We start from the raw sequence: 25,992 nt of genomic DNA on the forward strand, positions 1-25,992 counted from the left end.
GACCTGCTTCATGAGGGATAAGAAAAAACTGAACTAGAAATATGATAATCTATAAAACAAATGAATAACCCTCAGCTGAAAGAATTCTATAACAAACTTATCTTTCAATAGTACTACACTGCAGTATCCATGGACCACTTAATCAACTCATGGGTTTTTTAATTAAGAGTAAACTAAGTCTCACAAGGTATGCAATGGATGTTTCCAACTAATACTTAATTACAAAAGACTTTAAACAATGGTTATAATAAAAGAACATAGTTCTGAAAAACAACAATACTGTACTGTACTTACTGAACAATTGTAAACATGACTATAAACAAGCAAACACTCATTCGATAATGAAGCTTCAGAACGAAACTATCCACAGGCTCCGCCTTTTCCTTCTTCTTCCAAAACGGCTCAATAACAGCTTTTGCTAATTTGAAATAGTCCTTTGAATGTTCATCATTATTACCTTTCCTAAGGATATAAAACATGTAAATAAATTTCATTTTGGATGTTTATCATTATTACCCTTCTTAAGGATATAAAATGTCACCAAATTTCACTACGTTCAGCATTATTACCCTTCCTAAGGATATGAAATGTGTAAATAACTTCATTATGGATGTTCATCATTAGTACCCTTCCTAAGGATATAAAATTTGTGCAAATAATTTCATTAAGGATGTTGATCATCATTACTTCCCCAAAAAAAATTTGACTCAGGATCTTCATCATTATTACCATTCCCAAGGATATAAAATATTGTAAATATCACAATTTTTGAAAGTAAATTGTATTTTTCCTATCTATACAAACCTGAGGTCCTTTACATAAGAATTACTATTCAGCACCATCTGGACCGGTCATAAGATTTACTAACAAGGTAGTTCGGCAGTAACTGCTAGTCCGATGGTCGGGAGTCCCGCCTGACTGGAGATAAACATACCACTTTGCTTTAGGCCCAGGAACAGTGAGGAGTGGCATGAGGTGGGACTATATGTAAAGGACCTCAGGTTTGTATAGTTAGGAAAAATACAATTTACTTTCAAAAACTGTGATTTGTTCCGACACGTTATACAAACCATCGGTCCTTTACATAAGGAAGACTCACTTATTGGTGGGAGGAATCTGAGTCTTGTGAACCGACTGGTGTTCGCCCAACCTGGTTTCCCTCCCCGGTCATAAGAGCAAAGGGGGAGAACCTAGCCTCTGTCCAACTGATCAGAGTGAGAACTGCAGGATCAGTGGCCAGACCTCTGGACCCATTCATAAGAGGGAGGCAAGCGTACCTCTTATGAATAGCAAGCAAGAACTAATGTCCTATGTAAGAAGCCAAATGACAACACCTTCCTCTTCTTGGACTTCTTCACCAATTTCCTCAGGGCAGCAGACAGACGGGCCCGTTCCGGGAGGAATGGGAGGACTAGCGGAAGATTCACATGTACCGCCGGAGTGAGACAGACCCTTAGAAGTCCCTGTGCAAGACTTCTTGGGGGGGGCACCTTCTTCCTCAGCTGGGAGGCCTTAAAAGTCGAAGGGGAAAAGGCAACAGAAAATGACGATGAAGATGAAGACGAAGAAGACGACGACACCTTCCTCTTCTTCTTGGACTACTTCTTCGCCAACTTCCTCAGGACAGCAGACAGGTCTCCCATCCAGGCTGGAACTGGGGCGGTTGCGGTAGCAATGGGGCCCAACTCCACCTCGCAGGAAGGACCTGCGGGCAGGAACAGGGGCAGCAGATACGGCGATGGAAACAGGAGGGTGATCTAAGGGTGAGCTCTTCGGGCACTCAAAGTCAGGGGGAGGAGCGAGGATAGCAAAACCAAGTGGAGCTTGTACCAACTCCCTCTGGGGCAAGTACGGCAACGGAGCTTGTACCGCAGCCGAGGGGGTGACAGTGGTCACGTCCTGGGTATACACCAGGTGAGGCGGAGCTGCATAACCCGGGGTCGACATAGTCGTAGTCGTCCTCGTCTCCACCCCGTGAGTGACCGGGGCTGCAGCAAGATGATGGATGAGCCTCTGAATACGCGGAGTGCCTGGAAGACTCAGCGAGTGCCACACCTGCTGAAGATCCCCACCCGCAGAGGCAAACACGCATAAGGAAGCAGGTTGAAAGGCAACTAAGCTTGAAACAATCTCAAGACAGAGGCAGGCAAAGAGGCGAGCACACGTCTTCACCCGACAGCGGTCGAAAGCAAAGTGGTATGTTTACCTCCAGTTGGGCGGGACTCCCAACCATCGGACAAGCAGCTACTGCTGAACTACCTTGTTAGTAAATCTTACGACAGGTCCAGCTGGCGCTGAATAGTAATTCCTTATGTAAACGAACCGATGGTTTGTATAACGTGTCAGAACAAACTAAATTTCAATATGGATGTTCATTATTGCCTTTCCTTAGGATATAAAGTTTGTGTAAATAAATTTCATTATGAATTTTTATCATTACAACCTTAACTGATTATATAAAATTACTAGTGAAAAATAAGTTCACTATGGAAAATAATTACATTAACCCTTCAATGCCGATTGGACGTATTAAACGTCGATATAAATTGTCTGTTGGGTGCCAATTGGACGTATGGTACGTCGATATAAAAAAAAGTTTTTTTAAAAATTCGCGGAAAAATAGTTAAAGGCCTACTAAGCGAAAACTTTTGAATCATGCGCCTTGGGGGATTCTGGGAGCTCACAGATCAAGGCGTTGTTTTGTTTACAATCGTTACGCAGGTGCGCAAGCGCGAATTTCTTTCTTATCGCACTAAAAAGCATCAGCGACACATCAGAAATTATTTAGTCACTTTGACATAATTTTTGCACCATTTTAAATTAGCCGTTACATGCAGTATTATATATGAAAATGTGTGCAATTTCATGTAGAATACAACAAAAACAACTCATGGTTGTAGCTTTTATCAGTTTTGAAATATTTTTATATAAATAACGATAAGTGACAAAATTTCAACCTTTGGTCAACTTTGACTCTACCGAAATGGTCGAAAAACCTAATTGTAAGCTAAAACTCTTATATTCTAGTAATATTCAATCATTTGCCTTCATTTTGCAACAAATAGGAAGTCTCTAGCACAATATTTCGATTTACGGTGAATTTATGAAAAAACGTTTTCCTTACGAACGTGCTGTAACTCTTCCGAAAAAATCATAAATTTTTTCGTCCGATTGTCGTAATGTTTGCACCATTTTAAATTAGCCATTGCATAAAGTTTTATATATGAAAATGTGAGCAATTTCATGTAGAATACAACTAAAATCAACCCATGGTTGTAGCTCTTATCAGTTTTGAAATATTTTCATATAAATAATGATAAGTGCCAAAATATCAACCTTCGGTCAACTTTGACTCGACCGAAATGGTCAATAAACGTAATTGTAAGCTAAAAATCTTATATTCTAGTAATATTCAATCATTTACTTTTATTTTGCAACAAATTGGAAGTCTCTAGCACAGTATTTCAATTTATGGTGAATTTGTTAAAAAAAAAAAAAATTTTCCTTACGTCCACGCGGTAACTCTTCCTAAAAAAATCAGGAATTTTTTTGTCCGATTGTAGTAATGTATACCATTTTAAATTAGCTGTTACATAAAGTTTTATATATGAAAATGTTTGCAATTTCATGTAGAATACAACCAAAAACAACCCATGGTTGTAGCTTTTATCAGTTTTGAAATATTTTCAAATACGTAAATAACGATAAGTGCCAAATTTTCAACCTTCGGTCAACTTTGACTCGACCAAAATGGTCGAAAAACGCTATTGTAAGCTAAAACTCTTACATTCTAGTAATATTCAATCATTTACCTTTATTTTTCAACAAATTAGAAGTCTCTAACACAATATTTCGATTTATGGTGAATTTATGAAATAAACTTTTTCCTTGCGTCCACGCGGTTTGCACCATTTTAAATTAGCCATGTGTGCAATTTCATGTAAAATACAACAAAAAACAAACCTATGGTTGTAACTTTTATCAGTTTTGAAATATTTTCATATAAATAACGATGAATAGAAAAAATTCATCCTTTGGTCAAATTTAACTTGACCAAAATGGTCGAAAACTGCAATTGTAAGCTACAACACTTACAGTCTAGTAATATTCAATCAATTACCTTCATTTTGCAACAAACAGGAAGTCTCTAGCACAATATTTCAATTTATGGTGAATTTTTGAAAAAAGCTTTTTTTTTATGTCCACTCGTTACGAATTCATGCATCATTTTGTGATAATATTTTCTCTGTTGCCATTGTTTTACAATGTGTTATATACCAAAATGATCGCAATTTAGTGTTCAATACAATGGAAAAAAATTAACTCGTTAGCTTTAACCGTTTTGCTCACAGTGCAATTTGAATACAATTATATATGAAATTTTGTTTTTGCGCTATCATATATCCCATTATTTATATATGATAATGATATTTTTCTAATTTCTGATGGTTGCATACTAAACTTCATGCAATGACAAAAAAAGGAGCAAAAATGAACTCTTGATCTTGAAAACTAAGTGTGCTGTGATTTTTTGAAAAAAACATTTTTTCCACTTCGGCGCTCACTCCCAGACCCCGCCGGCATACGGGAGACGATTTTTATTATACCCCTTCGGCGTTAAAGGTTAATTACATTAGCAAAAAATTCAACAAATTAATTAATAGGTTCCCATTTAATTTTTAATATCTTTGCAAATCAACCAATTACAGCACATACTTTTACCATTCCCTCAACATTCATTGTTCCACCTCTTCACTTACTTCCAACATTGTTAAGAAGTTTCATTTCTACTAGTCTACATTTTCTCTTAACTATACCCAACCAACATTGCATCATCTGAACAACAGCCACTCTATGGTTCATCCACAACCTCTCTCTACTTAACAGAAAATTTGCACCCATAACCGTCTTTTCAAGAACTTGCATTACTTCATCAAAAATGAAGTAAACTGAGAAGAAAACACTCACGTCTCACACCCACCCCTAATAACAAACCAATCACTCATCTATTAACTGCATATTGTATGGTATATAAAATAATAACCCCAAACATACATTTGTTCTCAACAACAGTGAACCACAGCAACATAGTATGTATTCACAGACTTGCCTATTTGTGGATTTTTCTAGACTGTACATACCCATTATTCATGGGAAATTCACCTTTTTTGTGGTATTTTTCACAGAAATATTCACAAATTACTGTACTATTTTCATATCATTTTCATGACTAAATGCACTTTTTGTGATAAAACTATTATTCAAGTTTCTTTTGAGGTTAAATATAACCTTCCAAAACTCTAATGTAAAAAAAAGAAAAAAAAACTTTTAGACAAAATTTTAATTGTAATAATCATCCTGATAAAAATATCTTTAAAATAGTATAAGATTTTTTATATACTACTTACCAAGTAACTACATAGCTATAAGTTTGTAAGTTTCGCAGCAGCTTAAATTTGGAATTAGTAGTGGCGATTCAGTTGTGTTTGGTGTAGGTGACCGATCCTGCCCACTTTCGGGAAGCATTGGTACAAAAGATCTGAAGAGCTCGATTCATTTGTGACCTATGTCCACGAGAGGGGAGGAGTTATTTTATCGTAAAAATAATTTTACAACTTACCAAGTAACTAGATAGCTGAATCCCACATTGACAGGTGGTGGGAAACATGGACATGTACCACTCTAACCCATTCAGTTATATAAATAAATTGCAAAGTAGCTAGCATTGTTAAAAATGCTTGTTGTAACCTTACATGGTGAGAGAGCTACAGTAGGAAGATACTGCCTCTGGTCAGAACTCATCTCGACCTGTAGTGGCATGGCAGTAGTAAAGCCAGGTGTCGCCTCTACTTTAGTAGGGTGCTTTGCAACCAAGGAGTGCTCCAATGTTTGCCAAAACATTACACTAGACAAAAGCCCTTGCCCTGAGTGTATACACACACACACACACGAAAAAAAAAAAAAAAAAGATATTCAAGTTACCCGAACACCAAATACTAAAAACAATTACCATTACCCAAATATTAAAAACAAGACTGGTGGGTACTCCGGGTACACAGTAATCTCCACAACAGCTTCCCAAAAACTCAACGACTAATGTTAAGGCAAGTGGATAGACTAGAACAGGTAAATTCTCCTATCCTTCCTTTACCAATACCATACCAGCTACTGATAAAGGTTCTAATGCATTACAGTTATCATAAATTGTTTCCACATCATATAAATAAAAATTGGCAAATACTGATATCACCTCCAGAATGTTGATTGAACAATAGACGAAAGAGATAAATTGCTTTTGGAAACCAAAGAAGTGGCTACTGCCGTGGCTACTGCCCTAACTTCATAGCCTTTGACATTACAAATAGGAAAATTTTCTTTTAGCTATCGAATGAAACTCATAGATAATGTCTCTCAAGAAATATGTTAGGGCATTTTTGGACAGACGATGAGACTGATCCTTGACCGAGCTCCAGAGGTTAGGGGAGTGACCTCTGATTCTCTTGGTCCTCTCCAAAAGAATCGGTACCTCAAATTTCCAATTTAAGATGCTGCAAGAAAGTTAGAAACTTATAGCTATGTAGTTACTTGTTAAGTTACTTGTGTAAAATGGATATATTCAATAACAGCAATAAAATGATATTGTTATGATACAATAAAGTTTTATGCATACTTACCTGGCAGGTATATATAATTAAATTCCCACCCTCCTCCCCTCAGGAGACAGGGTTCAGAGAAAATCTGAGGAAAACGGGAATAGTTCCAAGTACCAGCGCCACGGGAACGGGGTGGCCATCACCTGAACTACCAGTGTACTAGCGGTTGCCGCGAGTTTTGAAATTCTGCCAGTGCTTCAAGAGGATAAGCTATATATATACCTGCCAGGTAAGTATGCATAAAACTTTATTGTATCATAACAATATCATTTTTATGCATGACACTTACCTGGCAGGTATATATATAGCTGATTGACACATTTGGAGGTGGGTCACAGACAGCAACATCGTCATAATTCAAAAATTAACTAAATTTTTAAAATTATTTATTAAGTTCCTTACCTGCTAAGGTAGCTGACTTCGTAGGTCCTGCCTCTTAGCCTGCTAAACCTTAGTAGCTCTCAACTAGGATGTGACCTGTTTGTTGAGAAAGCTAACAACAAGGGTCTGACAACTGGACATGACCAATCTGCTGACAGAGAACCCTAGCCCTCATTTACCACGGGCATTCATGCTAGGAAAGTTAGTCACCTGAACCACACACACATACAATAATAAACACTACACCAAAAACTGAGCTGGTATTAACCTTCTCAGACAACCATAAAAAACACTATAACCTAATTAAAATAAAAACCTAGCATGTTATTAGGTTATGGGGTGGAAACTCCTTTGCCCAGTACTGTACCTGAGGATACATACGGGCCTAACGTTTGACAATTATCAAAAGTTGTCTTCACGTCTCTAAGGTAATGAGAGGCAAACACAGAGTTTGTCCTCCAAAATGTCGAATCTATAATGTCCTTGAGGGCTAAATTTTTCCTGAATGCTAAGGACGTAGCTCCTGCTCTCACCTCATGAGCTTTAACCTTAATCAAGCCGAAGCATTCTTCCTGACAAAGTAAATGAGCTTCTTTAATGACTTCTCTTACAAAGAAAGCCATCGCGTTTTTAGACATAGGTCTAGTAGGATCTTTAACAGAGCACCACAGAGAACATGAAGTCCCCCTAATGCTTCTTGTTCTTTCTACGTAAAACCGTAAGGCTCTTACTGGGCAAAGAACCCTTTTCTTGTTCTTGACCTACTAGATCAGCCAGTCCTCAATCTCAAATGATCTTGGCCACGGATGCGAAGGATTCTCATTCTTTGCTAAGAACTCCTGTTGAAAAGAACAAACTGCTTTGTTGTGCTTCCAACCTACTTGCTTGTCAATAGCTTGCAGCTCGCTAATCCTTTTAGCTGTAGCTAAGGCTACTAGAAAATAGTCTTCTTCGTTAGCTCTCGCAAAGACGAACTGCCCATAGGTTCAAACCTATCCGTTTCCAAGAACTTGAGAACGACATCCAAATTCCAAGATGGAGTTCTGCAAAGTCGATCCTTCTTTGTATTAAAAGATCTGAGAAGATCTCTAAGATCTGCGTCGTTGGACAGATCTAAACCTCTGTGTCTAAACACTGCAGACAACATACACTTATAACCTTTAATTGTCTGATTAGCCAAACCCAGTTCCTTCTTCAGGTATAGAAGGAAATCTGCAATTTGTGTCACAGAGGTACTGGATGAAGAAATCTTCCGATTCTTACACCATTTACGGAAGTTCTCCCACTTCAACTGGTACACTTTGATAGTTGATGGCCTTCGTGCTCTTGCAACTGCCTTCGCTGCTTCTCTAGAAAACCCCCTCGCTCTGACAAGTCTTTCGATAGTCTGAACGCAGTCAGACCCAGAGCGAGGGTGTTCTTGTGGAACCTGTCGAAGTGGGGTTGTTTGAGAAGATCTACTCTCGTGGGTAGACTTCTCGGAGAATCCACTGTCCATTCCAGTAACCTCTGTGAACCACGTTTGGGCCGGCCAGTATGGGGCTATCAGAGTCAGCCTTGTTCCTCGACTTTCTCTGAATTTTTCCATTACCCTTCCTAAAATCTTGAACGGGGGAAAAGCGTACGCATCCAGACCCGTCCAATCTAGTAGGAAGGCATCGACTGCGACTGCAAGAGGGTCCGGGATTGGAGAACAATAGTTCGGTAACCTCTTCGTCGCTGCGGTAGCGAAAAGATCCACTACTGGTGTGCCCCAGAGCTTCCACAGTCTCTGGCATACTTGAAGATGCAACATCCACTCCGTGGAAAGCACTTGTCCGTCCCTGCTCAACAGATCCGCTCTGACGTTCTTCTCTCCTTGAATGAACCTGGTGAGCAGGGTGACGTTTTCTCTCTGCGACCACAGAAGAATCTCCTTCGCCAAGTTGCAAAGGGACAACGAGTGGGTTCCTCCTTGTTTTCGTATATATGCCAGAGCTGTGGTATTGTCCGCGTTGATCTGCACCACTTTGCCGCTGATCCACGGTCTGAACGCTTTCAGAGCCAAGAAGATCGCCATCAGTTCCTTCCTGTTTATGTGCCATGCCTTTTCTTCTTCGTTCCAAAGGCCTGACTCCTCCCGAGGGCCCAGCGTCGCTCCCCAGCCTGCGTCTGACGCGTCGGAAAATAATATCTGGTCTGGGTTCCTCTGCTGGAGTGACGTACCCTCTGACAACCTCCCCGGAACTAGCCACCACTTTAATTCCTCCTTTATCTTTGAAGGAATTGGAAACCGGAAGGAATCTGGTTGCGATCTTCTTGGCCAGACTTCGTTCAGAAAGAACTGTAAGGGCCTCATGTGAAGTCTCCCTAGTGAAATGAACCGCTCTAACGAAGAGAGTGTCCCCAGCAGGCTCATCCACTCTCTCGCCGAGCATTGGTCTTTCAATAGGAATTCTTGCACTTTCCGCAGGCACATGGTCTGCCTTTCGGGTGACGGAAAAGCCCGAAAAGTCACTGAGGATATCAGAATCCCCAAATAAACTAGCTCCTGAGAGGGGATCAACCGTGACTTTTTCAGGTTTACCATCAGACCCAGTTGCTGAGTTAACTCCAATGTGATGTTCGTGTCCTCCAGACATTGCTGTTTTTGATTGTGCTCTTATGAGCCAATCGTCGAGGTAGAGAGAGACTCTGACTCCTAACAAATGAAGCCACTTCGCACATTCGACATCATTCTTGTAAAAATTTGAGGAGCCGTGCACAGACCGAAGCAAAGGGCTTTGAATTGATAAATCCTGTCCTGGATCACGAATCTCAAATATTTCCTGGACCTTGGGTGAATCGGAATATGGAAGTACGCATCCTGAAGGTCCAGCGTTACCATCCAGTCCCCTGGTCGTACCGCTGCCAGTACTGAATCGTTCGTCTCCATCGTAAACTTGGTCTTTTCTACGAACAAGTTTAGCTGACTTACGTCCAGTACTGGCCTCCAACCTCCTGATGACTTCGGTACTAGAAACAGACGGTTGTAAAACCTGGGAATTCGTGATCCAGAACCGGTTCTATGGCCCCCTTTTCTAACATGCTGACAACTTGATGCCAAAGAGCCTCTCTCTTCTCTAAATCGATGTAATGAGCCCCTAGGGCTCTCGGAGCTGTAGCGAGAGGTGGTTTCTTGAGAAAGGGGATCTTGTATCCTTCCTTCGCTACCTTTACAGACCAAGGATCCGCTCCTTTGCTTTGCCAGACTTCCCAGAAGTCTAAAAGTCTGGCCCCACACAAGTCTGGAGGACTTCTGACTCATTGCTTGGTTGAGGTTTTCGAAACCTCTTTTGGCTGGAAACTCTTTTCCCTCTAAATGCTGGTCGGGAAAAAGTCCTACCCCGAAAGGGCTGCTGTGATGTCTTTGTATCCTTCGGGGTCTTCTTCATTACATTAGAAGGTAAATACTTCCTTACAGAGACGTAAGAAGATCCTGAGTAGCCTTCTGAGTGAGGGAGAGCGAGATGTCCTTAATGATATCCTGAGGGAAGAGCTGTCCTGAAAGCGGAGAGAACATCAACTCCGACTTTTGCGCGTTCGAGACTCCTTTAGCAGCGAACGAGCACAAAAGATGTCTTTTCTTCAAAACGCCTGCTGTAAAAAGTGAAGCCAATTCATTAGCTCCATCTCTCAAGGCTTTATCCATACAGGACATGATACTTCTCGGCAACTCGGATTCTGACGAATCTTCCATCTCCGAAGTCCGAGCCAGGGCCCCCAACGACCAGTCAAGAAATTAAACACCTCAAAAGTCCGATAGATACCTTTGAGTAAATGGTCGAACTCTGACGAAGTCACACACACTTTGGCTGAATGTAAAGCATGTCTACGGAGCTGTCCACTATGTTGGAAAAGTCTCCCTGGGAGGAGGCAGGAACTCCCAGGCCAAGACTTTCCCCCGTAGCATACCAAACACCAGACTTAGAAGCCAACTTGGCCGGAGGAAAAGCAAAAGAAGTCTTCCCCGACTCTCTCTTCTCCTTCAACCACTCATTTACGCGTTGAAGGGCTTTCTTGGCCGAAATAGACAGTCATTTTCAAAAAAGACGATTTCTTGGTTGTCTTCGTCTTCGAAAATTGAGACAAAGGCGATGGCGGGCCTGAAGGTTGAAAATCTCCTTCAAACAAAGAAAGAAGGCACTCTGTTAGTCTCTTGTAGTCCGAAGAAGGAGCTTCCACATTCTTGTCCTCTTCCGCACTCTCCACAAATTCTTCCTCCTGCGAAGAAATATCTTGAAAACCAAGATCCTGATGACTCTCCAAAGCGGACTCCTTATGCAGAGCCTGCTTAGAGAGCGAATGCGGCGCTGTCTCCTTGTAAAACTCCTCTCTTCCTTGTCGAGAAAAAGTTTCGACTTGCTGCCGCCTGCGTCCTGCGTCCTCCTGAACGTATGCGTCCAACATGCGTCCATCACTCTTCCTCTTGCGTCCTGCGTCCTGCACTGCTTCGTCCTTCTTAAGGGATGCACTGCGTCCTGGCTTGCGTTGCACGTCCTGCGTCCTCTTGGAGGACTTAACCGGGAGAGACGAGTCCTTACGTCTAACCGAAGGTTGTTCGGGCTTCTCCCATGATTGTACAATCACTGCTAATCTCTCCTGCATGTCCCGCAGAACTTCCTTCGTCTCCGCTTCCTTACGAGACTCCTGATGATGAGGAGATCGAGGACGCACCGGGCTAACACGGAGAGGCGAGCGAACCTGCGGTCTACGCAGAGGAGTTCCTCTAAGCGGAGAAACACCTCTCACCGCACCGCTAGTAACTTCCAACTGACGAGAAATCCTCTTCCTTTTGATAGGGATAATTTCTTCATCCTCCGATGAAAAAATCTCAGGGCTACTCCACCCTTCTTGGTCAACAGCCCTTTCATCCTGTGATGAGGACGGAAAGTATGACCTCTTGAGAGGACGCGATACTTCCGCGAAACGCCTACTCCTTCCTGACGCCGAACTATCCGAAGAATAACGGCACTTCCCCGTATCGCCTTTTCCATGGCGTACTGCTGCAGCCTGGGAAGCAACAGGACTGCCTGAAGGGACGACTGATCGCGAGTAAACCCCTCTCGCCTCCCTTCAACTGTCGACATGCCTTCTCCCTTGGATCTGGGAGCTTGACAGAGGTCTCGGTCTAGGAGCACTGTCACCGAACACTTCCACTTTGTCTGTTAATCGTTTAATTTGATCTCCCATGGACGCAAGGGCAGCGAACACTTTCACGATTTGTGGATCAGTAGTATCCTCAGATACAGCAACGGGCGCAGGAGAAATCTGAGGGGAAGGTGCTACGTCTACATGTGAATGAGCTGGAGAAGACACATGCAAAAATTCATTCAAAGGCTTACTCGAAGATCCCGATCTCTCACTCCTAGAGACAGATCTTCTAACCCGATCTTTTTCTAATCTCTCAACATACTTCATAAGAGCCTTCCACTCTTTCTCATTCAGACACTGACATTCATTGCACCTATTGTCCCACGTACATACAAACTCCCGACACTTACAAATAGTATGTGGATCTACCAATGATTTCGGCAGTCTCACCTTACACCCTTCTTTCACACAAACTCTAAACATACTTCCTGAATCAGACATACTAAATCAAAATCCAAACAAAATGCGATTGCCACGCTAACTTCGTGAATACGATACCAATATCCAAAAAGTCAGTCAACGAGCAGGAAATTCTAACAGAGAACCAACAACGATGTTGCCGGTTCGGCTGGCAGAGAAAATCTGAGGAAAACGGGAATAGTTCCAAGTACCAGCGCCACGGGAACGGGGTGGCCATCACCTGAACTACCAGTGTACTAGCGGTTGCCGCGAGTTTTGAAATTCTGCCAGTGCGTCAAGAGGATAAGCTATATATATACCTGCCAGGTAAGTGTCATGCATAAAATCAAGCCACACACACTATCAATATTAGCTCCACACAGTACTTACCCTATGTGCATTTTTAGCTGACTTAGGGTATATAATGTAAGAGCAAAATGTAACAAGAATCTTTCTACAGAAACTTACCAACAAACTTCAATGGACACCTTAACATTAGCTGTATACCTATCTACTATATTTTGATAAAGGCTAGGTATTACATACCCTTTGTTGTTGTTGTTGTTGTTGTTGTTGTTGTTGTTGTTGTTGTTGTTGTTTTTCTTTCCTCCCTTCTCCCCATTCTTATTACCACTGTTTTGATTTTGGTTCTCGGTAGTATGCCTCTTAAAAGGTACTGAATTTGGGTATGGAAAGTTACTTTGCTTCTGGCTGGGATTACCATAATTAAATTTCAAGGGGGTGTCATTAAAAATTGAAATTTCTTTTTTATTAACTTTTTTTTCATGATTTGCTTTATGTGCTTCCTGACTTTGTGGACCAGTTTTATCATTCTCACAATTACTGTTATTTCTATCACAATTTCCTTTATCTGCAGTATGATTTTTATTTTCCCATTTCCCCTTCCCCTTCTTTCCAGGTCCACCTTTCCAGTAATTCTTCCCCTGCCAATTATTTCTTCTTCCTTTGTTTTCATTTCGACATCCTTGATATTGTAGTTTCTGATTTGAAGGCCCAGTTTCCTTAATGAGAGTTGAATCTCCACCTTCCTCTACCAACACTACCACACTATCTCCTCCATCTACATACTCAGCAGTTGCAGTAGTTGAATATCCCAATGTATGTTCTCTGTCTACATCATCATCAACATTTCCATCGTTATCAGTATCGTCACTAGCACTTGATTCAGCAGCACTCCTTTCAGTTGCATTTGATTCTCCACCACTTTCTTCATTAATGACCTGTACTTCATCAACAGAACTGTCATCTTCAGACTCTGAGTCAACAGTAGCTATTTCTGTTTTGTGTAACACATCAATAGTCATCCTTTCTGAAAATATACCATTGCAATAAACTCAGTGTTATAAAAACTAATTCTCAAAAGTTTTAGTCTTCATAGCTAAATAATTTTGTCACCTTCCATGTACTAGATATAAAACTATTTTACACAACCCTTCATATTTGGTCCAATAAAAAATTCCACTTGGTCATCTGTGCATCTGGGATCCAAAGCATCCCAACTGCACTCTGAGTCACTCCCCTCGTCACCTGAGCTGACTACAAGAGAAAAGTGGTAGGGGAGAGGGTCCAGCCCATAAAGCAACAGGTTTGTACTGAAAAATAATTTTGTTTACTTTCCAACAAACCTAGTACTTTACAATAGCTTGGATCTCTTAAATGATGTGTCTACGTAGTACACTAAAAATTCTTACAACTAGCAAGGGGTCATAAACTAGACTGGTACCTTAATCATAAATCCAGCGTAAGATTTAAAGACAGTTTCTGAACTTGGTAACGAGGTGGTTAACCAGTGGTTACAGGGGGTGCTTAAGGGAATAACCATCATTTACCTGCCATCTCCGAGCAATTTTTCACTCAGCCTTAGGAACAAAGCCGGGGTGGTAAAGTACAAACTGCAATAAAAGCTCAGGTTTGTATATACCTAGTAAAAATTCAAATTACTTTTAAAATTTGATATTTGTTTTGACAGAAATACAAACCATTGCCTTTTATATACAAGAGTTGCTCTTCAAATGGGAGGTAGTCTTCATCAAATGGCGCAACATTGAAAGACCACCCACATATGCCATGATCTTGGTTGCAAAGTACGCTAAAGTGATGAAATGACTTGTGTAACCTAACACTTGGTCAGCTCAAGGACGATTGAATGCTAAGGCGCTGGGCTTGGGTGAGGGTGTTCAGCCTAATTCAAATAAGAAAAAGATTAGAGGGCCATGTGCTACCCCAAAGGGTTGCACTAGATATCGGAATAAGAATACAACTCTTCCATCACCCTTTCTCCTTGTTAAAAAGAAGAATGGAGGGAGCCACATTCTAATAACCAAAACTTAATGAAAGACTGCTTGATAGAATAGCCACCTACATCTACATGCAGTCCAAAAAGAATTCAGACCAAGCTGATGCTACACATGAGTAAAAATGAAGAATAAATAGAAGACATTCACTCCACCATTTAACCTAGTTATGCTCTCCAAGTACCTTTAGCAAGATGCTTTTCTGTCTGATGGGAGCTGTGAGCTAAACTGCTAAATAGCCACTACATGACCCCGGTCTAAGGGGTCGACTACATGTGGCAGACCCCACCGACCTCCCTTGGGCTTCTGGTATGGATTCTCCCAGGTTTAGGGGAGTATGCCAGGGACCTTTGCTTAGCAGAACAAGTGGGATGGGCAGCCAGCTACTCCACCAATACTTCATTATCATCACTCACTCACTCATGCTCCATAAGAGCATGCACTGAATCATCTATCTGAGCCACTACATGACCCCGGTCTAAGGGGTCGACTACATGTGGCAGACCCCACCGACCTCCCTTGGGCTTCTGGTATGGATTCTCCCAGGTTTAGGGGAGTATGCCAGGGACCTTTGCTTAGCAGAACTAGTGGGATGGGCAGCCAGCTACTCCACCAATACTTCATTATCATCACTCACTCACTCATGCTCCATAAGAGCATGCACTGAATCATCTATCTGAGCCAGAGCATTCACTAAAAATTCGAACTTGCAATCAAACTTTACCTCGAGGTTGGCAATGGCTTTGGGGTTAAGAGTTAGAGAGCTGGGTAAAGGATCAGGTGGAACAACCAAAGGACTGGGAATGGACAAAATTACAGGCACAGAGACAATGGGAATAGCAATGGAAGCCCAATCGACTCCTGGCTAGCTATAGTCTTGTAATGTTTGTCGCTTTTCTCTTTCTATCCCTTGCTAACTTTGATAGATAAGAATTTAAACACTTCCAATGTTTAGGATCCCAGTCCTAACATTCAGGACAAGACTTCTCTACCAAGCAAAACTTGACCCCTGCAATCATGCATACTGTTTGTATTTCACACCTATCTGAGGTTAACTTTCTCTTGTACCCTTTGGTACAAAAGGTCACAATCAGCAGGTCAAATCATGAAAAAACTTAAGGCTTCACTTAAAACCCTACCTAAATAAGTTGCCAAAAGGCTACTTAATGCAAAATACTTCATCAATTCATCAGAATCAGAAAACCAGCAAAGCATTAGCAATCCAAAAGCTGCTGCTCCTCCAAATCATGTTGTAAGCTGGCAGAAATAAATTGCGGCTCTTTGTTCAATTGTTCCTCTTCTTCCTTGAGAGAGAGAGAGAGAGAGAGAGAGAGAGAGAGAGAGAGAGAGAGAGAGAGAGAGAGAGAGAGAGAGAGAGAGAGAGAGAGAGAGAGAATGATGTTGACAATAAGGAGGAAGAGGAAGAATGAAATGCTTGTACTTCCTCTCCTTGTTCCTAGCCCATACGTTATTCTCCTCTGAGGAAGCTGCAATAGTCATTGCCCTATGGCAATTTTCACACTACATGAAACTCAACAGCACTGAGCTCCTACCCGCTGCAGCAACAGCAGACTTAAGAGTTGACATGGCAAGAATACATGTATGATCCCTACCTCTCTCCCATGAAAGGGGAAGGGGTGTACTAGAAGGAGCTATAATTGTGGGAAGGGTGGGATAATAAATCACTTGATTTTTTTTTTTATTCACAATGTTCTTTTTCATATATGAATGACCCGAATTGCTGTTTACTTCAGTACTTCTTTACCATTTATGTCCACTATTGTTTTTCTAATTTTAAAAAAATTTTGTGCTGTATTACTATTCCTCTATATTCAAGTACTAATTTTTTTCAGCCATGTTAACTACACTAATTGATGGGTGCCATTTGTTATCATACCTGTGTTGTTATGTTCTGGTACGTTCTTGATACTACTTTTTTTTTTAAGTTGCATATCACTACGGGTGATGTTATCATCATTATTCTAATAATAATAAAAAATACTACAGCATCTTGACTGTCTCCCACCAAGAACTATGTTCAATAATGTTAGCTTTACCATTGCTGCCAATAAAATGTACTGTAGTATACTGGATAAACTATTATTATGATTTTCATAAACAAGACGAAAATTCACCCTTAAATTTCAGCAAATGTTTATTATTTCTCCTGCAATCTAAATTTTTGTACAGTATTGTTCCTGTCTTGTTTAATTCCATAAATGGCCTTTAGGTATTATTCTTAGACTTAGGGATCAAGTTTTAATTGGTTAGCTACCTATTTCTGACAGAAATGAGTTCCATTTCATCAAAATCATAACGTGAACTATCACAAAAACTTTATGTACCATTTGTAATGTGCTCAATTATAGGCTCAAAAATAACCTCACTATATTAGATACACTCAGCAGAGCTACCTTCTTCACTAGCAATGAATGCTGGGAAGCCTCATTATCACTAGTAGGTATCAAAAAATGCCCAACATAGACTGTTGTTTATGTTTGTTTTAAAAAGTAGCTCAGCCACAAACCAGAACTCCAAATATGATATGTATAAACTCTGGGTGATAACCATAATAGTGATGAGTCAGCCTCCTTCACTAATTTCATAATTAGGATCAATATATAAAAGTGCAAGACCTCCATGAAGAAGAGATAAGTTGTAACGGTGCTACTTTGGTTTGTTATCAACGTGTCACCTACTCGGAGGTGCCACTACTAAACACAGTATGGTAAAAGAAAAGTAGATGGCTGCACGAAGATATAGTTTTTTTAATATAACCTATTGACCACACAATACAGGAATGGGTGTATAGGATAAAAAACCGCATGGTACAGGGGTGGACCATGTACGATCAATATGTACAACCCAAGAAAAGTACATTATAACGCGTCCTGACACCGGAGTAGAGGTCTTTAGCTCCGTTTCTCACCAACAACAAGTCGCGTCTGATGCCCATCTCCGATGTCAGGACACATTATAATGTACTTTTTTGGGGGTTGTACACATTGATTGTACATGGTCCACCCCTGTACCATGCGGTTTTTTACCCTAGATATAGGCATACATTGATCCCCAAACGGCCAGTCTCTACCATAGCGCAACCACTTTCTAGAAAATCGGAAATTATGGCCTTAGGTAATTTGTGACTTGAGAGAATAGGTAAACTTACTTCAAGAGGAAGGTAGAGGTCTCGAGGTGTTGCTTTGACAAATGCTGCCTCTTGACGAGGGGAAACAACCGAGCGGACAAGCTGATCCAGTCTTTCTTGCCCACTTGTTGATCCACCCTCCAAAAAAGTACTTTTGCTTACTTTGAAAGGAGAGTGGAGGTCTCGAGGTGTTGCTCCCACCACCGATGACTCATGACTGGTGCCCATCTCCGGTGTCAGGACGTGTCAAGGTACTTTTTCGGAGGGTGGATCAACAAACGGGCAAGTCTGGATCAGCTAGTCGACTCAGATGTTTCCCCTAATGTCTATTCTTGGTTACAGGACATGTTAAAGTACTTTATCGGGAAGGTGGTCGCGCTACAGTCCAGGCCAGCCATCTGGTATTTTACCCTAATCATAAAAAATGTACAGGAAATACCGGACATGGAGTATACCTAGTATGTAGTACTTTAGATCTACCCAAATAATGATACAAAATGTACAAAGATAAGTATAATTTAAACTTTGCCAAAAATACGTCGGCTTACGGTAGGTAGCCTGGAACAAACTGATACCTAGCTACCTAGGTAGGTGTGCAATGGCATGCAAAGCTCAGCCCTATCGACTACCTACATTTGTCAATGTTTTAGGATATACTAAATAATTCAGGATCTACCTGAAGGCAAGGATACAATGAGGTCATGACAAATGACCTTAGCCGACATAGGTATCTCATGGTCAGGGTTTGTTGCCCTACCTAACTCATCCAGGGGTGATCCTCTCTACAAAATATGAAAATATAGGCTACCTAGTATTGGTAGCTATCGAGCTTATTTGGGATACAAAACAAACATTCTTACCTTAGGAACAAAAATCGCTTCTAACCCAACAAAATGACGGTGGCTATTAATTAACGCAGCAGCGATTTTATTAACAGGATAAAATGCAACGTTCGTACCGTCGATCTGATGCAATGATGGTAAACAAGTGATCTGCTACAAAGATGATGGTGTTTACCACGCCGACACCGATCAGTCCGCCATCTTTACCTGTACCTTCAACCTCAAGAACACTTTGGATATGGATAGTCCTGGAAACTTAGGAGCATGCTCAAGTAGCTCAACGCTCAATAAATGAAAAAATGTTATCTGGAAATTTCGTCATGGTGTCGCATACTAAAGTAATATATAAAAGCTCAAGCTTTGTCCTTCATTGTTTGATCGGGTGTAGTAGCATTGTTATATATATATTTATATTATAATATATATATCATAATTATATTATATATATACATATATTTATATATATATATATATAGATATATATATAATATATAATATATTATTAAATTATATTATATATATATATATATATATTTATATCCATATTCGAATAATATGAACATTGATAATATTTTCTTTTGTGATGACGTCATCCTTACTACCGATCAACAGAGCGGTTCAGTCGAGATTCCAGGAACCTTCCTCAGTCTGGCAAGCAACACGTGTCTTGGGAAAGGTGTTGAAAAATTGTCCACGGTTCGTTACGTTACTCCTTTGGTGATATATGCTGTTTAGGTTTGCCCTAAATCGTACCTTTTCCTACAGCTTCTAGAATGTCAGTGTTTGGGGAGTGAGCGAACATCAGTGACAATATAAACCTCAGGAAGGAAACAGTGTATTCAGCTTCTACCATTTCCTTAAGGATCCAGGACTAGGTGAACATGAGTGATAATACTCGTATCATACCCAAAAAGGGAGGAGTATGTTTTACTCATTTCCAACCCAAAGATTTGGCAAGAAACATCTGGCATTGATGATTTTATTACTGCACCGGCAAATGCAAGTTAACTTGGAGTACTGCACCGTGCTAAAGTCTAGGCTACTACACCTGTGGAGGTTAAACAGTACAACTGATGACTCGGGTATCTATGACATTCTCGCTAATTTGGTTTACCTACATGTACCATTTTGGAAAACTGAATGAACCATAGGCTTATATTTGCACTTCTGCCTGACAAAAGTATAAATGAAATATAATTCACTCGATTAATGAGTTGCAACGGGTTAAGATTATACTAAGTAGGCCTAGGTATTGCAGTCCGTTTCATTAAATCTGTCCGTTCACGGGCGAAGATGTGGCACTTGCGCATTGGTGGTAAGTGATTTTCTGACAATCAATGTTTCTGATATCGTTGACTTATTCTGATGAATAACAAACTATTTCTCCAATAGCGCATTTGAATGTTTTCATGGACAGAGAAACCTCGCCCCTCCTCATATATTATTCGTATACTTATTTAAAAATATATCAATGCATCCAATTCTGGAGAGAAAACAACAGTACCATTGCTTCCATGCCATGGTGTAACTGGAATTTCCCGCCTTCCAGCAAATACAGCAGTGGTTGTTCGCACTCACCTACCCAGAACCTAGACAGCCAAATAGACAACGGCATTTCTTGCTTATTTCGAATATTAACCTACTCATGTAATTCATATACAAGCAGTTATCAAAATACTTCAAATTGTCACTCGATTAGCCATATGTCTTTATATAGTATCTACAATAGGATAAAAAAAACATTTAAAGTCCATCGTTCGTTTGCTTTTGACCTAGGTTTTTTTTTTTTTTTTTTTTTTTTACAAAATCATCTTTCGTGTACTAGTATTGTTATATTATCTGCATAAATCGGCATGCTTATGATCTAAGTTAAATAAGAAAGTATGAATGTTCTTTGGATATATAAACATTCAGATGTATTAGTGAAGGAAGATTTTGCATCTTCACAACAGTGACATATCAGACACATTGATTTCAATCAATCGAGAGCCAGCTATGTTTGGATTTATATACAGCCCTCCACAAGGATGATTCCCTCTCTGGTGGGCCCTTGTAAGTTTTCAAAATAAGGTGCTTCTTATATTTTATAGTTGTCTTTTAGTGTTTTCTCGTCAGTATCATAGCTCCGGGGGAATAGGAGAGTCTTTATTTCTTTTTCAAAATTTGCTTTTTAATTATATGATCTCCACTTCAGGCAGTATCTTGTAAACTAGTCTTGGTGCACATCTACCTAAAACCTACGTTGGTGACTGACAGTTAAAATGGGACCAACTATAATCAACACATGAGATGGAAGGAGCATAATTTTTTTTTTTTTTTTCATGTACGAAATAGACCTATTATTTATGGGTGGGTCAGGCAGAAGAATATATTATTCAACCTGAGAGAGAGAGAGCGGTTAATTTCCGACATGGGAAATGATAGCATATGAGAGAGAGAGAGAGAGAGAGAGAGAGAATTTCCGACATGGGAAATGATAGGATATATAGGATATGAGAGAGAGAGAAAGAGAGAGAGAGGAAAAATTTCCGACTTGGGGAATTATAGCATCTGAGAGAGAGGAAAAATTTTCGACTTGGGAAATGATAGCATTGAGAGAGAGAGAGAGAGAGGGAGAGCAGGAGAGAGAGAGAGAGAGAGAGAGAGATATAAATAAAGCATGACTTTCCTAAAAACTTAATTTTTGCTCCTATTTACAATGTCTTTTTTTTTTTTTTTTTTTTTTTTTTTTTTTTTTTTTTTTTTTTTTTTTTTGCCTTTTACAGGTAAGTTCATGATGAAATCAACATTATAGTCATATTTTCGATGTTATGAAATTGCATAGGCAGCAGCACCCTGCACCATGTGACGTCACTGAGCGTATCTCTAGCCATCTTATTCCACCATAACCTTACAGACCTTACATCTTGTTCGTGTTGCCCAGGTCCCTCGGTGCAAGGTAGGACAATGAAACTAGCCAGTTTTTAGATTTGAGTGATTTTGCAATTTAGTTTTAAGAAGAATGCTAATAGTGAGGTGGCAGGATATTCATAAATGATACCTTAAGTGAACCAATAGAAGTTATTTATGTATATGCTATAGTGTTGAAAGGAAGAGGGAAATAGATCGGACATGTCCTTCCCACAACCCCTAGGAACAAAATTCTTGATAGGGTGTGCTGGGATATTGACCATGCTTGTGGTTGTATATATCGTTAAATAATCTGGAGAAAAGTAATTCTCAAGCATATAAGTAGCTGACTTGCTTTGTGTTACAAATAATTAATTGCCAATCTAGCCTATATGTGACCTTCATTTGTTAGGTATGGGACCCAGTTTGAAGATTGCGTAAAAAGTTTCGATACGGGTCGGAAAATGTTATTATTGAAATCGAAGTAGACGATTCTATCTTAAGTTTAGGTTTTATTGATAAGTTATAGATATCTTACCTTTAATTACCGCTGTCGGCCTTGAGCAGGACTCGCATAATGGTACATTAAACAAATTAGTTACTCAGTAAGGCTAATCCATTTTCTATGAATAGTAAATGGATTAAAGAAAATTAAATCTTGGTTCGTGACAAACTAATCTGAAACATCGCTAATTTATCCCTCTATGCCGGTCTCTGCTACCACACGTTTAAAAAGACTATATTCCTTTGGAAAACAAAGCAGTTAATTTAATTGATAAAAACCGTTGTTTCCTTGCCGATAACGACAGTTGTCCTCTATAACGAGTTGTCATCCTTGAGGATACATAGTATTTTCATTCACTGATTTCATGAATCTGCTGATTGTCACATGTAGTTCGTCTAACAAGCATCGTATCCTGCTCCCCATTGGTATCCATTGAAATTCTCTGTAAATGTGGAAATAAGATTACCAACATTACCGTAATTACCTGCAGAACGTCCGTGAGCTTGTTGAGAGTGAGATAGGTTTCTTTTGTTTTAATGTAAAGGTGTTCGCGTACAATGCTCTGTCTGCTGCTAATTATTCTTTGTGCATGTATAAGATGATATGAAGTCTGTCGTTTCTTATGTAATAAAGTCTGTTATATGTATGTAAACACTTTGTAGAAAGCTTGTAACTTTTTAAAATAAATCACTCCGCTAGTTGTCATTCAGATTTAATGAGGTCTTTCTATTGCAGTATCATTGCACAGAACAAATGCATTAGTGATAAGTTAATATATATATATATATATATATATATATATATATATATATATAGTTATACCAGTATACATACCTGATTTTTTTTATTCTTCCAATATATGCCAGAAGGACCGATATTAATATTGAATTCACTTTTCCCTAGGAATACTTGCACCATAATAAGATTACACACACCGTATATATATATATATATATATATATATATATATATATATATATATATATATATATAATATGTGTTTGTTATATAAATTCACACGGGATGGGGTCACACTCGCCCATAGACCCCTATGCACCCATCCATATTAAGCTTCATCAGCTACCTTTCAGAATTAATTATTTAAATTCAAAATATGTACTATGAGGTACCTCATGATAAATAACAAAACAAAAATTATGAGAAAGACCTGACATATACACGTACACGCGCGCTCGCTCACACACACTCACTCTCATTCCTGAGAATACGATTACGAGCATGGGTAAATGAAAATTAAAGGTAAAGGAAGGATACTCACTCGCAAATTTTCTCTCTGGATTCAGTCTTTGTTTGATGTCGTTAATGTTTTTTTTTTCATGATTGTGTTATTGTATCTTTGATTTTGTATGATGTCGATTTTTAATTGTACAAGAATTTGTTTGTTTTTCAAAAAGTTTATGTCGAATTAACAGTAACCAATGCAATAATGGGTAAAGCGTTGTCAATCATAGACATAGTTATCATTTATGAAAGGAATTACGGTATGTATTAGTTTCTTAATCAACTGAGGTTTATTGAAAGTGATATGTAACTCATGAATTAACATTGGCTAATCTGCAGCAAAGTTTAGACAAGTAAAAATTCACCATTGCAGGGCCAGCAAACCTCTAACATCATGGTATTGCCAATGATTTCAAGGTCCTTTTTATATGTCTTTCAGCCATCACAATTAAAGGCTTTATTTACTTTCCTGAAAAACGTTCACTCAGATTATTAGTGTGGGAGAAGTTATTAAATGCCAAATGAAAATGATGCCTGCTACAGTTGCAAAGGAAAAATCTGATGTAAAAAATGCAAATAATGCACTCCATCCAACCGAATTAAATCGAGTAGATGGAGTTCTACAACTTGTGTCACGGTATGCAACTCTCTATAAACGGAGCTTATCATTCTCAGAAAACTATATTATTGTACCTATATAACCAGGGTGGTTACAGCTTTTCTCCTGCGCTTAAGATCTAGTCTGAGTTGAATTTGATATAGAATTTAAGCCAAACGCTAGGACCTGTGAGGTCATTCAGTGCTGAAACTGAAATTGACAGTAAAAGGTTTGGAAAAAGGTAAAGTTAAGTATAGCTTAGTTTAACCAGACCACTGAGCTGATTAACAGCTCTCCTAGGGCTGGCCTGAAGGATTAGATATTTTTACGTAGCTAGGAATCAAGCTAGCAACAGGACCTACAGCTTCTTGTGGGATCCGCACCACATTATATGGAGAAACCAATTCCTCTGATTCCACGTTGGCAGAACAAGGAATCTTAGCTTGGGACTACAGAATCGGTAGGTGGGCATACAAGTCACTCGCCCAACAGGGAACTAAAACCTCGTAGTTGCACTTTGAATCAATTATCAGTTAATTGTGGAAAGTAAGATGGAAGAAAGAGAATATGAAAGGAGGTACAGTAAAAGGAGCAAGGTTACATCTTGGGGCCAAAGTCTTAAGTAATACCTACAGTGTACTGACTGCATGAGGTGCACTGATGGCACTGCCCTCGTACTGGGAGTTAAAGTTCCTCAGGGACTTATCTTAAATTGCCTTGGTGCACTTTCAGCCATTAAAGGTGCGTCCACACAGTCGAACAATGTCCGTCGGACAAACATTGTTTCCAATTAACAATTGTCTGCCGGTCTTTTACCTTGTGTGCAGAGTAAAAGCATTGGCAAACAACCTCATCTGGTACCACTGTTTGTAGCCACATCAACTTCCATCGTTTCAACGCTTGTGACATCATACTGCTTCGCCTGTGATATGGTAACGTTTGTCCGTCGGACATTGTTCGACCGTGTGGACGCACCTTAAGACAGTGAGAATTGGAGTGTCTAGATAAGAGAATGAAATCCAGAAAATGAGATGAGACCAGGGGAAGGGTTCCTTTAACATTTCACTCAAAAACTGGACGTCATTTCAGCCTCAACTGGCAACCTCATATGAGCCATTCAGAAAGTTGCTTTGCAGTAACAGCATTTGCTGGCCATTAACTTGATGTTCCAATGCATTTGAATACCATATTTTCATATCATTAAAAATAATGTCTGCTTTCAAATCTGTCGTCTCTGCTACTTATCGTTTTGGTCCGACTTGCCATGAACAGAATTATTTGCTCAAACCAGTCACATATAATGCTCCAACAGCTCTCCTTTTGAGTTAAAGTACACTTGAACCAACCCCTCCCAGTTAAAATTACACTCACTACAAAGTAGCATTACCTCAGAAGCAAAAGAAAATTTCTTAAAATCCTCATTGGATTAATTTGAAATGTAAGAGCAACGTACATGGACTTTGCTAGCCCTCACTTGTCATCAATTATAAGAACTACCACATACAAAACATAACTCTCTTACTGTTGATGGGTATATACTTATCACTAAATCAAGTACAAAGGAGTCCCAGTTGAAAAGTTTAGTAATCCTTTATTTATAATAAAAACTGACAGAAATCAAGCAAATTTACAAAGACAAGAAATTTGGGTACTCTTTATTAGCAACAATATTTGTCACAAAACTTCAGTATATCTGTCCGTCAAAAAGTTCATCCTACAACCAGCCTTTTGGAATCCCACTTCTTATTAGAAAAGTACAAAATCCCACTACAATTTACAGCCATGAGCACATTGCTTAAAATCTGCTTTCCCTTAACAGTAAATGGAAGTACAATGAAAAACTTATAA

The 25,992-nt window shown here is 39.6% G+C and overlaps 1 protein-coding gene across 3 annotated transcripts in view; it reads right to left on the bottom strand.

The window, feature by feature from the left end:
• Nucleotides 1-19,177, bottom strand: part of LOC135214822 (uncharacterized) — a 31,444-nt gene extending 12,267 nt beyond the window's left edge. Inside the window, exons 1-3 of one of the 3 annotated variants that reach the window (XM_064249202.1) lie at nucleotides 18,929-19,177; nucleotides 13,152-13,931; nucleotides 295-462 (exon numbers count right to left, since the gene is read on the bottom strand). In XM_064249202.1, coding sequence (XP_064105272.1) covers nucleotides 295-462; nucleotides 13,152-13,930 — 947 coding nt within the window. In that variant the 5' untranslated portion in view covers nucleotide 13,931; nucleotides 18,929-19,177. Of the gene's footprint in view, nucleotides 1-294; nucleotides 463-13,151; nucleotides 13,936-18,928 lie in introns of all 3 variants that reach the window. The other 2 variants (XM_064249201.1, XM_064249203.1) reach the window with 2 other exon arrangements.
• Nucleotides 19,178-25,992: the final 6,815 nt, after the last annotated feature.

The sequence above is a fragment of the Macrobrachium nipponense genome, chromosome 46 (assembly GCF_015104395.2).
Source record: "Macrobrachium nipponense isolate FS-2020 chromosome 46, ASM1510439v2, whole genome shotgun sequence".
Taxonomy (NCBI): Eukaryota; Metazoa; Arthropoda; class Malacostraca; order Decapoda; family Palaemonidae; genus Macrobrachium; species Macrobrachium nipponense.